The sequence below is a fragment of the Oncorhynchus mykiss genome, chromosome 19 (assembly GCF_057628025.1).
Source record: "Oncorhynchus mykiss isolate SJ-2025 chromosome 19, ASM5762802v1, whole genome shotgun sequence".
NCBI classification, from domain to species: Eukaryota; Metazoa; Chordata; class Actinopteri; order Salmoniformes; family Salmonidae; genus Oncorhynchus; species Oncorhynchus mykiss.
In genome coordinates, this window is record NC_143040.1 from 66,754,898 (window position 1) to 66,771,101 (window position 16,204).

At 42.9% G+C, this 16,204-nt stretch overlaps 1 protein-coding gene across 1 annotated transcript in view; it reads right to left on the bottom strand.

The window, feature by feature from the left end:
• Positions 1–10,391: 10,391 nt before the first annotated feature.
• LOC110498179 (brain-enriched guanylate kinase-associated protein-like) overlaps positions 10,392–16,204 on the bottom strand; it is a 45,641-nt gene continuing 39,828 nt past the window's right edge. Inside the window, exon 6 of the mRNA XM_036955168.2 lies at positions 10,392–13,336. Coding sequence (XP_036811063.1) covers positions 11,759–13,336 — 1,578 coding nt within the window. The 3' untranslated portion in view covers positions 10,392–11,758. The remainder of the gene's footprint in view (positions 13,337–16,204) is intronic.

Below are 16,204 nucleotides of genomic sequence, written 5' to 3' on the forward strand. Positions count from 1 at the left end.
CAAGTGTCCGACTAAAAGTGGAAAATGTGAGCCTGGGCCATTTGCAATGTACACTGAGTGTACAAAACATTAAAGACACTTTCCTAATAGTTTTTATTTAATTTATTTCACCTTTATTTAACCAGGTGGGCTAGTTGAGAACAAGTTCTCATTTAAAACTGCGACCTGGCCAAGATAAAGCAAAGCAGTGCGACACAAACAACAACACAGAGTTGCACATAGAATAAACAAACATACAGTCAATAATACAATAGAACAAGTCTATATACAGTGTGTGAAAATGAGGTAGGATAAGGGAGGTAATAAGGCAATAAATAGGCCATAGCGGCAAAATAATTACAGTTTAGCAATTAAACACTGGATTGATAGATGTGCAGAAGATGAGTGTGCAAGTAGAGATACTGGGGTTCAAAGGAGCAAAATAAATCAAATAAATAACAGTATGGGGATGAGGTAGTTGGATGGGCTATTTACAGATGGGCTATGTACAGGTGCAGTGATCTGTGAGCTGCTCTGACAGCTGGTGCTTAAAGCTAGTGAGGGAGATGAGTCTCCAGCTTATTGAGTTGCACCAAGTCTTAAAAATCCTTCTTTAACCTGTCTCCTCCCCTTCATCTACACTGACTGAAGTGGATTTAACAAGGGAGATCAATATAGGATCCTAGCTTACACCTGGATTCACCTGTTCAGTCTATGTCATGGAAAGAGCAGGTGTCCTTAATGTTTTGTACACTCAGTGTATAGTCTATTAATTGATTTTAGTGTGTTGCTAATGGTGTGGGGGTTTAAACAGCAATGCTTGCTGTTTGGGGTTTTAGGCTGGGTTTCTGTACAGCACTTTGAGATATCAGCTGATGTACGAAGGGCTATATAAATAAATTTGATTTGATTTGATTTGTTTAGGCGGAGGCCTATCACACGGATGCTGAATATGCTGCACTCACACCAGCAGGCCTGCGAGTGTCTCTGCACCCTGTGCTGCCCGCTGTGGTGACTACGTGTGACTGGGGTGATGAGATCAGGATCTCGCAGCGATTGACACAGAAGAGGGTAAGGGGAATGACTCTGAGAGCTCTCATAGATGATTTTCTACTTTGGGGATTTAATTATAACACCCAGATACTGCAAACATTCAACCCGTCCTTCCTACCTGAGCTGCCGGAAGAAGAAACTGCTAAGGGATGTTAACATGACACTTAGTCACTTAGTCACACTGACATTCGCTTCCATTCAAAGACTTGCCTGTTTATCAAACTGCTGTCAGTTGTCCATTGGTTAGCTCATATCATAACTTCAATCAAATGGACTGTATGTGTATTGTAAAATAGCTTACTTAGGAATTAGTGCATAGGATGTTCACTCATATTGTAGATGAACGGTGTGATCAACCTCTGGCACAGCTATAATAAAAGTGTTTCATTCCATTTTACAACCTATTCTAAATTCATTGTCATGTGTTGTACTGTGTGTGTGGTCGTTGTATACGAAAGTTGTATGCTTGCCTACAACACTGCGCAAGGTGGCAACGCGAAAGGTGGCAACACAAAGGCTTTTTATGGAAATGTTGGGTTTTAAGTATGTCACTCCCAAAGGGCTCGACTGCTGTTGTTTAGGCTGCCGTAATCTTGCATGGTGGGTAAAATGCAGTCAGGCTACGTTACAGTGCAGAGGATCAAAGACACGTTTTTGAATTAACATTTCAAAGGGTAAACTGTTAAAAGCATTGGCTTTGTGAGTTTATTATTATTATCAGACAGTAGCGGGTATGGATCCAGCTCAAGCCTATCTGCCTTATTCAGACACTGACCCAATTACATAGCAAGTCAGTATTACTCTCTATATTCAGCAACTTGTATATTCTACCAATATGGTCTCTACCAATACAGAAATGTGTTCAGGAAATGTGCTTGCCAACTCATTGTGAAACTCATAGACTCATCTAAAAACGGAGAAAGTAGTTATTGGATCCTGAAAGACTTTGGCAAGCAAACTTTCCTAACATTCTTGCTGGGTGAAATCTAAACGTTTTGATATCATGTGATGATTTGTTGTTTTCCTATCTGTGGTATCCAGCTTCTCCTGCTTGGTTCAGTCTGCTTTGTGTCATTGTTGAGAGCAGCCACTTCTTCAACCTCCATGACAGTCAAATGAAATCAGAATGGAGTCAACAACATTTGTTACAGCGCTTGGGCTACAGTCAGCTGTAGGATGAGGAGTTGAACCTATAGTTCTAATCTGTGTGCTGCAACATACTTTACCAAACTGGGAATTCCAAATTCTGTAACTCAAATTCCAAATTCTGTAACTCAAATTCCAAATTCTGAACTCAAATTCCAAATTCTGTAACTCAAATTCCAAATTCTGTAACTCAAATTCCAAATTCTGCAACTCAAATTCCAAATTCTGTAACTCAAATTTCAAATTCTGTAACTCAAATTCCAAATTCTGTAACTCAAATTCCAAATTCTGTAACTCAAATTCCAAATTCTGTAACTCAAATTCCAAATTCTGTAACTCAAATTCCAAATTCTGTAACTCAAATTCCAAATTCTGTAACTCAAATTTCAAATTCTGTAACTCAAATTCCAAATTCTGTAACTCAAATTCCAAATTCTGTAACTCAAATTCCAAATTCTGTAACTCAAATTCCAAATTCTCACCTGATAACCTGTTCGTCCTCTCCTTGTACCTTTTAATTTAATGTTTTATCTAATTTAAACTTTATTTAATAGACAAGTCAGTTGAGAACAAATTCAAATTTTCAATGATGGCCTACCTCAACATCGGCAGTGCTCAGGTTGAAAGATGTTACCTGAACGATTTAGCGGATTGCTTAGTTCAAATGAACAGACTAATTATTTCAACATGAATAGCTTGGTGTATTTCGAGGTAAGAAGTGCTTATTTTTCCCAATAGCCTGCTGGAATAGGCTACTGAGGACGGGGTCGTAATTTCAATCACTGAATCAAATAAATCATACTGTAAAAAAATCACACTACAGCATTCTGCAGTGATACGCCATCCCATCTGGTTTGCACTTAGTGGGACTATCATTTGTTTTTCAACAGGACAATGACCCTACACACCTCCAGGCTGTGTAAGGGCTATTTGACCAAGAAGGAGAGTGATGGAGTGCTGCATCAGATGACCTGGCCTCTACAATCACCTGACCTCAACCCAATGGAGATGGTGCAGCAGGGTGTCCCCCCCCACTAACACTACACAGCTCATCCAAATAACCGAGTTTGGGAAACCCTGGCCTACAGAAGCCTACAATGGCATATAAATGATGTACTTGATGGCCAACAGATGCAAATGTATCATTCTCCACATTTAATGTCAGTTTCAATGAGGACTTTTCCCCATAACAGAAGCATGCAGGGGAGTTCCATACCTTCCATTTCAAATGTCCACTCGTGCATAATGAGAAGTGAATTAGCCTTCACAGTGTGTGCTGCTCGGTCTCCTCTCACTCATGTGTGTCAGCCAATAGTGGACTATGCTGCAGTGCTCTCTCAACATACACCTCTCCGGCCCTCCACACCACTCACTCAGCAACAGCCGGCCTCACTGCCTGAGTCAGCAGCAGCAGGTCACAGTGAAATATATATAAAAGAGAAATGCCATGCCGGCCACAGTGGAACTTAGAAGGAGCCCAAAAATCCTCAAACCGTAACCAATACATTTTCACCCACAATGTAATTTTCAAAGTAGCCCAATTTGGCGGGAAAACCACTGAAATGGCAATCCTGGCAGTGCTCTCTCTCTCTCTCTCTCTCTCTCTCTCTCTCTCTCTCTCTCTCTCTCTCTCTCTCTCTCTCTCTCTTTTTTTTTCTCTCTCTCTCTCTCTCTCTGTCTCTCTCTCTCTCTTTCTCTCTCTCTCTGTCTCTCTCTCTGTCTCTCTCTCTCTCTCTCTCTCTCTCTCTCTCTCTGTGCTTTTATATACGCTACAGTCAATTATGAGTGCATGTCTACTTATATTAATATACGCTTACTGTATGATAGCTAGAAAATTAATTAATTAGCTAACTAACGTTAGCCTGCCTAGCTGGAAATTCTGAAGAAGGAAAATATTTTATTTCAACAACTTCCAAAAGATAACCAAACAAAAACATATTTACTTTTTACGAGACGCGTTTGTACCGTCGTGTGCATTAGTAGCACAATTTCTAACTTATTTGAATTAGTTTTTACTTACACTTGTATGTTGACTTCTCCATTGATGTTGCTTTTAAGTTTTTGCTGACTTTTCTTAGTGGATGTTCAATCGTCGCTGGGAGTTTCAGGCCCTGATGTGAACATAGCAAGCTAGCTAGCTATGTAGACATTTACTCATTTACTTAGTCCTCGGCATTCCCCCTAAAGAAATCTTATGTCCTGTCAATTATATTATGCCAGACCAGCTAGTTCTACTGTCTCTATTATATTACTACAGACCAGCTACATCTGTCTTTATTATTTTACAAGTTTGATCTACTGTCTCTATTATATTATGACAGACCAGCTAGATCTTCTGTCTTTTCTCCTCTTTGGCATTGGTACCTACATTAAGGGCACTAGCTACTTTTTCACTAAGGGTGACCACTGACTCACTGAGTGCAGCTCATCGGAAAGTGAAGTAGAAAACAGGAAGATCCAGATACTGTGCTAGGTTTGGTGCTAGCTTAGCTAGCTAGCTAATGTTAGCCTCGCTAAAATAGACAACCTAGCATTGCATCACTGTATAAAACTATTTTTACACAATATCACCTATAGTTCGCTAGTTACACAACAACATAGGAATACATTTATGAAATGGTTACATGTTATAAACTTTAAAAACATTTATACATTGGAAATCTTGTGAATATAGCTAGCTACTTCTCCTCAGCAAACACCACAAAAAGAAAGAAAGAGAGCATGTAGTGAGCTGCTAAACTAACTGCAGACCAAAGCAAAAACATTGCAGACCGATGAAATGGGAAAGAGAGGAGAAATTGCTTGTTTCTTTGTTCTCCTTACAAGCCGTGCTCAGCTCTTTTTCCCTTTATCACAAACTAGCTCTGGGTGACCGAGCGCAACTGAAAATTTGGTGCTGAGTCAATGCGGTGCAAAGCCAGTAGTTGCCTGGCACTTACAGTGGCGATTTTACTTAGGGGGGAGGGAGTCAAATTAGCCAGTTTCTAATATTGGGGTCATGTCCCCCCTGCCAGTAAAGCGCCTGGCTCCAACACAACAAAAAAGCTTTGTATGAGAAAGAAAGGGGGGATACCTAGTCAGTTGTACAACTGAATGTATTCAACTGAATGCATTCAACTGAAATGTGTCTTCCACATTTAACCCAGGCTCTGAATCAGAGAGGTGCGGGGGGCTGCCTTAACCGACATCCATGTCTTCGGCGCCTGGGGAACAGTGGGTTAACTGCCTTGTTCAGGGGCAGAACGACAGATTTTTACCTTGTCACCTCTGGGATTCAATCCAGCAACCTTTCGGTTACTGGGCCAACGCTCCTACCCGCCCGGCTACAGGTAGAATATTAAAGAGACACGTATCAAAGGAATGTCAATGCCTGTCACAGTCCAATTTGTCAATCTGAAGAAATGTTCCCAAAGGCCAGAGATTCTGTGTACCAGGTGGCATTGATTACATCTGCAGGTGTATTACTGGTGATTGATGTCACTTGTTAAATCCACTTCAATCAGTGTAGATGAAGGGGAGGAGACAGGTTAAAGATGGATTTTTAAGCCTTGAGACAATTGAGATATGGATTGTGTATATGTGCCATTCAGAGGGTGAGTGTGCAAGACAGAAAATGTATGTGCCTTTGAAGGGGGTATGGTGGTGGAAGGGGGTATGGTGGTGGAAGGGGGTATGGTGGTGGAAGGGGGTATGGTGGTGGAAGGGGGTATGGTGGTGGAAGGGGGTATTGTAGTGGAAGGGTAGTGGAAGGGGGTATGGTGGTGGAAGGGGGTATGGTGGTGGAAGGGGGTATGGTGGTGGAAGGGGGTATGGTGGTGGAAGGGGGTATTGTAGTGGAAGGGTAGTGGAAGGGGGTATGGTAGAAGGCAGCGGTGGAAAAAGTACACAATTATCATATTTGAGTAAAAGTAAAAATACCTTAATAGAAAATGATTCAAGTAAAAGCAAAAGTCACCCTGTAAAATTCTACTGAGTAAAAGTCTAAAAGTATTTGGTTTAAAATATACTGACGTATCAAAAGTAAATATAATTACTAGATGTTTTTTGAGGGCAAAGGGGGGGGGGGTGCAACTCAATAGTTGGAAGGTGTTCTTAATGTTGTGTACACTCAGTGTATAATTATGATAGGTGATCACAACGTGTCAGTCCAATACTCCTCTTTATTAGGTAAATGAACATACAACAAAAATATAGAAACATGCATCAAACAACCAGCTGCCCTGTTGTTCCTTGAAAAGTAATTTGTCGTACGGAGTTTGAGGTAGAACAGGACAGGTGGATATTTATTCAGGGGTCAAAGTAAAGAGCATCAACTTAACCAGGATAAAAATATCAATAGTAATGATGACATATATTTATATTTTCTTATGTTACATCCACAACAAAAATACTCTGTCTATCGGGGTCAGAATCTCGTACCCTTCTGTACAGCAGTTAAGATTGAAGTACTGTTGCTCTTTAGGGAAATCATCAGGTCTGTTCACAATGTCACCTCTGCAAAAATGGACACAAAGAACCAAAATGGACGCCTGGTGGAAGAGCTACAGTGACGCCAGTGCACAGAGGGGAAGCATCGCCTCTTTGCCCTCTCTGTCCCTGGCTTCAGCAGTATTTTGGAGGTGTTCACGTCCCCCAGATGGTATCCTGAGACCAGGGCATGAACAATGTATCTCGGTCATAAAGTTTTGGGGGAAGTTAATTCCCAAAATAAATCGCCACAGTGAGAGGACTTGTCAGAGCAAGAAGTGCTTTGTTTTGGTTAGAGATCAATGTGGCTGCTGCCGACAATGTTCAAGATTGTAGAGTAGAAAATCTGTCTGGTATATTAATGGTCTGTTTGAAATATTATTAACAACATACAGGGCCTAAAGAAAGTGTACACCCCCTTGAACTTTTTTCACATTTTGTTGCGTCACAAAGTGCGATTGAAATAGATTTAATTGTAATGTTTTGTAATTGAGCTACACAAAATACTCCAAAATGTCAAAGTTAACATTTAATTCTACATTATTTTTTTACCAATAATAATATGCAATAACTGAACTAAAATATAGTAATTGCATAAGTATTCAACCCCTTTGTTTAGGCAAGCCTTAATTATTTCAGAAATAAAATGTGGCTTAACAAATCATAAGTTGTATGGACTCACTCTGTGTGAGATAATAGGGGTTGACGTGATTTTTAAATGACAACCCCTTCCTCTGTCCCCCATATAACATCTGTAAGGTCCCTCAGTCATGTATGGAATTTCAAGCACAGATTCAACTACTAAGACCAAGGAGCTTTTTAAAAGCCTCATAAAAAGCACAGTGATTGGTAGATGGGTAGCAATAACAAATCAGACATTGAATATATCTTTAAGCATGGTCAAGTTAGTAATTATGCTATGGATGATGTATTACACCACTCAGACACATCAACGATGCATTCGTCATTTTGAACTGAGCTGCAGGACAGGAAGGACACTGCTTAGGGATGTTACCATGAGGCCATTGGTGATTTTATAACAGCTACAGAGGTCAATGGTTGTGATGGAAGTGACGACAACAATGGAGTGACTCCACAATAATGACCTACAGTTGAAGTCAGAAGTTTACATACACCTTAGCCAAATACTCATACTACTTTAAACTCATTTATTTACTACTTTAGTATTTACTACTTTAAATACTTTAAACTCATTTTTTTCACAATTCCTGACATTTAATCCTAGTAAAAATTCCCTGTCTTTGGTCAGTTAGGATAACCACTTTATTTTAAGAATGTGAAATGGCAGAGTAATAGGAGAGGGAATTATTTATTTCAGCTTTTGTTTCTTTCATCACATTCCCAGTGGGTCAGAAGTTTACAAAGACTCAATTAGTATTTGGTAGCATTGCCTTTAAATTGTTTTACTTGGGTCAAACGTTTTGGATAGCCTTCCACAAGCTTCCCACAATAAGTTGGGTGAATTTTGGCCCATTCCTCCTGACAGAGCTCTTGTAACTGAGTCAGATTTGTAGGCCTCCTTGCTCGCACACGCTTTTTCAGTTCTGCCCACAGATTGTCTATAGGATTGAGGTCAGAGCTTTGTGATGGCCACTCCAGTACCTTGACTTTGTTGTCCTTAAGCCATTTTGCCACAACTTTGGAAGTATGCTTGGGGGTCATTTTCCATTTGGAAGACACATTTGTGACCATGCTTTAACTTCCTGACTGATGTCTTGAGATGTTTCTTCAAAGTATCCACATAATTTTTCATCCTCATGATGCCATCTATTTTGTCAAGTGCACCAGTCCCTCCTGCAGCAAAGCACCCCCACAACATGATGCTGCCATCCCTGTGCTTCATGGTTGGGATGGTGTTCTTCGGCTTGCAAGCCTCCCCCTTTTTCCTCCAAACATATCAATGGTCATTATGGCCAAACAGTTCTATTTTTGTTTCATCAGACCAGAGGACATTTCTCCAAAAAGTACGATCTTTGTCCCCATGTGCAGTTGCAAACCGTAGTCTGGCTAGTTTATGGCGGTTTTGGAGCAGTTGCTTTTTCCTTGCTGAGCGGCCTTTCAAGTTATGTCGATATAGGACTCGTTTTCCTGTGGATATAGATACTTTTGTGCCCGTTTCCTCCAGCATCTTCACAAGGTCATTTGCTGTTGTTCTGGGATTGATTTGCACTTCTCGCACCACTTTTTGTACCTTCATCTCTAGGAGACAGAATGCGTCTCCTTCCTGAGCGGAATGACAGCTGCGTGGTCCCATGGTGTTTATACTTGCGTACTATTGTTTGTACAGATGTGGTACCTTCAGGTGTTTGGAAATTGCTCCCAAGGATGAAACAGACTTGTGGAGGTCTACAATTGTTTTATGAGGTCTTGGCTGATTTCTTTGGATTTTCCCATGATGTCAAGCAAAGTGGCACTGAGTTTGAAGGTAGGCCTTGAAATACATCCACAGGTTCACCTCCAATTGACTCAAATTATGTCAATTAGCCTATCAGAAGCTTCTAAAGCCATGACATCATTTTCTGGAATTTTCCAAGCTGTTTATAGGCACAGTCAACTTCTGACCCACTGGAATTGTGATACAGTGAATTATAAGTGAAATAATCTGTCTGTAAACAATTGTTGGAAAAATCACTTGTGTCATGCACAAAGTAGATGTCCTAACCGACTTGCCAAAACTATAGTTTGTTAACAAGAGATTTGTGGAGTGGTTGAAAAACGAGTTTTAATGACTCCTACCTAAGTTTATGTAAACTTCCGAATTCAACTCTAAATGAAAGAGTAAAAAGAAGAATACAAATATACAGAATAAAAATGTACCAATACCTGCATATATACGCAACAAGGCACTAAAGTAATATTGCAACAACAAAAAAAAACACAGCGAAGGAATACAGTCTATGGCAAGACTTGAAAATGGTTGCTTAGCAATGATACCCAACACCATAACAGAGCTTGAAGGATTTTGAAAAGAAAAATGTGCAAATATTGCACAATCCAGGTATGCAATGCTCTTATGAGACTAACCCAAGAAGACTCACTGTAATCACTCCCAAAGGTATTTCTATCACGTATTGGGTGGGTGGGTGGGGGGTGGGGGGGGGGGGTATATTAGTGGTTTGTTTCCTCCCCCATTAATCAACAACAACAAAAAACACTTTTGAGATGAGAGTATTTTGTGTGGATTGTTGACCAAATAAATACAATTAAATCATTTTTAATGCCACTTTGTAAGACAATAAAATGTGATGAAATCCAAGTGGGGTTGTAGACTTTCTATAGGCACTGTATACATGTATATACATACATACACACACAAACACACACACACACACACATACCTATATATATATATATATATATATATATATATATATATATATATATATATATATATACAGTATATCATAAAAGTGAGTGCACCCCTCACATTTTTGTAAATATTTGAGTATATCTTCTCATGTGACAACACTGAAGAAATGGCACTTTGCTACAATGTAAAGTAGTGAGTGTACAGCTTGTATAACAGTGTAAATTTGCTGTCCCCTCAAAATAACTCAACACACAGCCATTAATGTCTAAACCGCTGGCAGCAAAAGTGAGGGGTGTACTCACTTTTGTGATATACTGTAGATACACACACACAAATACCACTGTCAGACTTGTAGTAAAGGAGTAGACTAGCTACTGAACAGAATTAAGGCAAAATGTACTTACTAGTTGTTGGGTATTCATAAATTCAAGCAACAGCATTTTAATTCATGCTTTTTTTCCAATTTTGGCATTAAAACGTTGGGTGCTTTGGGCCAAATTCCTACATGTAATATTCATACAGAGTAACACTAGCCTGGATACATGGAATATTGGACAACCTGCTGTGCAACTTTTTAAATCATTTATCTCTTGTCAATGTCTGCTCTGTGGGGGTACATTCCTGCCAATCATATTGTAAATATATTCCTTTATATTGTTAGTATTATCGGCAGGAAAATACCCCAAACTGCGCCACCAACTTTACAGTTGTTGTATTTACAATGTCTTTGATATTGTGTTACCGACAGTATATGTATTTTAAATCTGTCTTTGATTTCTCTAATTCCAATACACACCGAATGTATTTTTCAGACGTGTTCCTCCTAAGTATCAATATGCTAATTGAGTGAGAGAAAAAAAACATTTATTTCTGTAGTGCCTCTCTAATGTTCAGGAGATATCCATGACTTTCTGCCTAGAAGAACCAGTCCATTCATATATGCATAATTAACATGCAGTTTGTCGATGAGAAAATGAGGCCTTGGAAGCAGGACGTCCTATACATAATGGATAGCCTTTAGTTGGTGTTATGCCATGCTAATGAAGTTCTAATAGTCAGTCTGTTGCCCAAATGAATGGGACGCGTTATGCTTGGTACTAAAGGATACCAATGTGCTTGGTACTAAATGGCATGTTTTACTGACATACTTCAAATGCTAATAGTGCATGTACAGTAGTTACTGCCTCAATGCTGTCATTGTTAAGGTTAAGGGATAATTTGACTTATGAGCCTTCCACAAAATAGCTCTGAGCTTGCTGAATGGCTGTCTGAGAGACTAAGGGATGATATACTGTAAGAAACGGTACGGAAATCTAGTGGCTGTTATCTCTGATAACTACACCGTATCATGACATAAACAAACAGCCAAAACAACAACAACAGCTGTATAGCTTCTCATACAGCTTGAAACGTGCCTTCGCCGGATTACAAGAACATCTCACATCCACACCAACTGTGTGTTTGCCACCGGAAACATGGAGACCTACACAATCATCATGCATAAGAGTAGAAGCTGTTGGTTACACTACTTGAATCCAGCAGGTATAATGCTTCATTACTTGTTGTAAGCACGTATGAGCTTTCATGTCTTATTACAAGGTTTACAGTTTGTTATGTCCTTTTATGAAACACATTTTCAAAATTGCTATCATCTAGTCATTGAGATAATATTAAGAATTTCTAAGCGGGGTCATACGTGCTTATGACAAGTCTTACAATGCATTATAACCGCATCATAATGCATTATACCTGTCAGGTCCAAGTAAAGTGTTACCGAGCGGTTCAATTCAGGAGGGTGCCGTACAGCTGGGCCTTGGTCAGACTGTCCTTCCTGCTCAGTCCTGTTCCTGTGCTTCCAAATTTTTGGTATTGTTGAGAACTCTTTTTGGGAAGTGCCGGGCTAGGACTGGGCCTCATTCTCTCCCTCTGGCAGTGCTGCAGACTGGAGGCTTCCAGAGAGCTTTGGTGGTGTAAGGACTCAGCTGAGCTGTTGGGGCTCACGTCCACGTATTCCTTGTTCATGCTCCCCCCTGACGCTCCAGCAGCCCCGCTCTCCTTATCCTTAAGGCTCCCTGAGAGGAACTGCAGGCTGCACTCTGAGTCCTGGCTGTCTACCTTGGCTCTGTACAGGGGCGGGGGATTGTCCGGCTTGCCCCGCAGGCCCAGGCTGGGGTGTTTGGGACTGGGACTGGGGCTGGGTGAGAGGCCACCACTGGCGGCAGCAGCCAAGCACTGGTCCAGCACATGGCTGTGGAGGAAGACGTTGTCGTCCCCCTCATGGAAGCTGCTGTAGAGAGGCCCCAGTTTAATCTTGGCCGGGCCCATGGCAAAGTGCTGCTCGGAGAAGCTGTAGGGAGACACACGGCCAGGGTTGCGGTTGAAGGAGTACGAGTTGATGTCCTCTACGCTCAGCTGCCTCCAGCGTCCAGTCAGTTCCTCCTCGGTGGGGACACCCATGCTGACCATGCTGGCCTGACTATCGGAGCGCTCCACACCCCGGGGTCCTCCTCCCTGGGCTGAGCCCACACTGTGTGACGATGCGATGAGCGGCGAGTGGTAGGGCTCACTGTAGCCGCAGGATGCTGTGCATACGTATGCCGGTGAAGAGCCACTGCCGCCTTTTGCAGGGCTGGGGGAAGGTGGCATTGCCATGTGCTGGAAGCTGTGGGATTTGGGGAAGACGCTGTGGCCAGGAGGGCTGTCCTTCTCATAGGATGAAGTGCTCTTTCGCTCGCCGTAACCTCCATCCCGCCAGTCCATGTAGAGCCCATGGTGGGAGGAGGACATGGTGCTACTGGGGCCACCGCCGCAGCCTTCCCCGCCCTTCTCGTCTTCCGATGCCTGGCTGAAGCTGGAGTAGGAGCTAGAGGCCCTCAAGGAGCCCGCGGCAAACTCTCCATGGAAGGAGTGGGCCCCGTGATGGGAAAAGTTACCCGATTGGAAGGCTTCCTCCTCGGGGTTGGAGTCTGTGGAGTTCTGGGACTGGAGGAGGAGACCCATGGGGCGGGCATGGACATCCACGCTCTGTCTGCGCTCCTGCCAGCGCTCGGGGCAGTAGAGGGCTGTGTCGCTGCAGTACAGGTCCGATGTGCGGTAAGCTGTACGGCGCCGGAGGCTTTCGGTGCCGCCGCCCGCGCTAGTGGGCACAAAGTTATGGTCATGGCCCTCATCCTCCAATGGCTGGGGGCTGGGCGAACTGGTGTTGGGGCAGCTGCTGCCCGGCTCCGGCTTCTCTAGCACCTTGGCGATGACTGCGGTGGGCACAGCGTCGGAGTAGGGCGAGTGGCACAGCGCCATGGTGACGCCCCGGCCTTGCTTCTCCATGTGGGAGCTCACCCGCTCCTGGAAGTCAATGGGCAGCTGGAGAGAGAGAAGTAGAAAGGGGCGTTGAGGAGAAATATTAAACGATAGAAAGGAGAAAGACATGGATAGACAAACATGAATAAATGGGAGTTCATTGAAGAGAAGTTGATTCAGAAATTACAGCAATAAATAACAGAAAGGAGGACTCTAACAAAGTAATGTTTTAAAGATTTTTCCAGCAAATCTTTATCGACCAACGAAATATTCCTTAATTGACCATGCTGTCTGACAACCACTATCATATCTCCCCATTCATATTCACAAACTCGCCGTTATGGAATGCTCGCCACATCCGCACAGCTGTTTTATCAACGCTGTTCCCTAGGCTCCAATCTAGAGTTTGAGTTTAGAGAAGTAATTTATTCCTGTGTGTTTACTCAGTCCAGCTCGGAGACCCGGTGGGACTTTCACAACCCCTCCGCTCCTGGGCTTTATTTAGGAGCTTGTCTTCTTATACCTCAGTTGTTAACTTCGCTGAGTTTTAGGTTACATCCACCAGCATGGACACAGGTACATCAATACACACACACACACACACACACACACACACACACACACACACACACACACACACACACACACACACACACACACACACACACACACACACACACACACACACACACACACACACACGACTGTCCCCTCTGCTAACCGTACATACGACTGTCCCCTCTGCTAACAGTGCATACGACTGTCCCCTCTGCTAACAGTACATACGACTGTCCCCTCTGCTGACATTACATCCGACTGTCCCCTCTGCTAACAGTGCATACGACTGTCCCCTCTGCTAACATTACATCCGACTGTCCCCTCTGCTAACAGTGCATACGACTGTCCCCTCTGCTAACATTACATACAACTGTCCCCTCTGCTAACATTACATCCGACTGTCCCCTCTGCTAACAGTTTGTACGACTGTCCCCTCTGCTAACATTACATCCGACTGTCCCCTCTGCTAACAGTGCATACGACTGTCCCCTCTGCTAACATTACATACGACTGTCCCCTCTGCTAACAGTGCATACGACTGTCCCCTCTGCTAACATTACATCTGACTGTCCCCTCTGCTAACAGTACGTACGACTGTAACCTCTGCTAACATTGCATACGACTGTCCCCTCTGCTAACAGTGCATACGACTGTCCCCTCTGCTAACATTACATCTGACTGTCCCCTCTGCTAACATTACATGCAACTGTCCCCTCTGCTAACAGTGCATACGACTGTCCTTTCTGCTAACAGTACGAAAGACTGTCCCCTCTGCTAACAGTACGTACGACTGTCCCCTCTGCTAACAGTGCATACGACTGTCCGCTCTGCTAACAGTGCATACGACTGTCCCCTCTGCTAACAGTACATCCGACTGTCCCCTCTGCTAACATTGTCTCCTTTCCCCCGCTCCCTCTGTCTCTTCTCCCTGCTCTCTGTGTCTCCTGTCCCCCGCTCTCTGTGTCTCCTGTCCCCCGCTCTCTGTGTCTCCTTTCCCCCGCTCTCTGTGTCTCCTCTCCCCCGCTCTCTGTGTCTCCTTTCCCCCGCTCTCTGTGTCTCCTCTCCCCCTGCTCTCTGTGTCTCCTGTCCCCCGCTCTCTGTGTCTCCTCTCCCCCGCTCTCTGTGTCTCCTTTCCCCCGCTCCCTCTGTCTCTTCTCCCTGCTCTCTGTGTCTCCTGTCGCTTCCCTTCCCTTTCGTCCCTCCACTATCAAACATAGAGCTACAGGTTAAAAACAAGAGAGAAATAGACGATGTACCCTATGTTGCTTTTTGGTTGACAATAGACGCTTGGCAGAAAAATAACATTGTTGTTTTAAAACTACGGAGCAACTGTTGAAGTCAGAAGTTTATGTACACCTTTGCCAAATATATTTAAACTAAGTTTTTCACGATTCCTGACATTTAATCATAGTAAAATGTACCTGTCTTAGGTCAGTTAGGATCACCACTTTATTTTAAGAATGTGAAATGTCAGAATAATAGTAGAGAGAATGATTTATTTCAGCTTTTATTTATTTCATCACATTCCCTGTGGGTCAGAAGTTAACATACACTGAATTAGTATTTGGTAGGATTGCCTTTAAATTGTTTACCTTGGGTCAAACGTTTTGGGTAGCCTTCCACAAGCTTCCCACAATAAGGGGTGATTTTGTAACTGAGTCAGGTTTGTAGGCCTCCATGCTCGCACACGCTTTTTCAGTTCTGCCCACAAATTCTCTATAGGATTGAGGTAAGGGCTTTGTGATGGCCACTCCAATACCTTGACTTGGTTGTCCTTAAGCCATTTTGCCACAACTTTGCAAGCATGCTTGGGGTCATTGTCCATTTGGAAGACCCATTTGCGACCAAGCTTTAACTTCCTGACTGATGTCTTGAGATGTTGCTTCAATATATCCACATAATTTTTCATCCTCATGATGCCATCTATTTTGTGAAGTACATCAGTCCTCCTGCAGCAAAGCACCCCCACAACATGATGCTGCCACTCCTGTGCTTCACCGTTGGGATGGTGTTCTTCGGCTTGCAAGCCTCTCCCTTCTTACCTTCAAACATAACTGTAGTCTGTTTTTTATGGCGGTTTAGGAGCAGTGGCTTCTTCCTTGCTGAGTGGCCTTTCAGGTTATGTCGATATAGGACTTGTTTTACTGTGGATATAGATACTTTTGAACCTGTTTCCTCCAGCATCTTCACAAGTGTCCTTTGCTGTTGTTCTGGTATTGATTTGCACTTTTCGCACCAATGTACGTTCATCTCTAGGAGACAGAACGCGTCTCCTTCCTGAGCGGTATGACGGCTGCGTGGTCCCATGGTGTTTATACTTGCGTACTATCGTTTGTACAGATGAACGTGGTTTCTTCAGGTGTTTGGAAATTG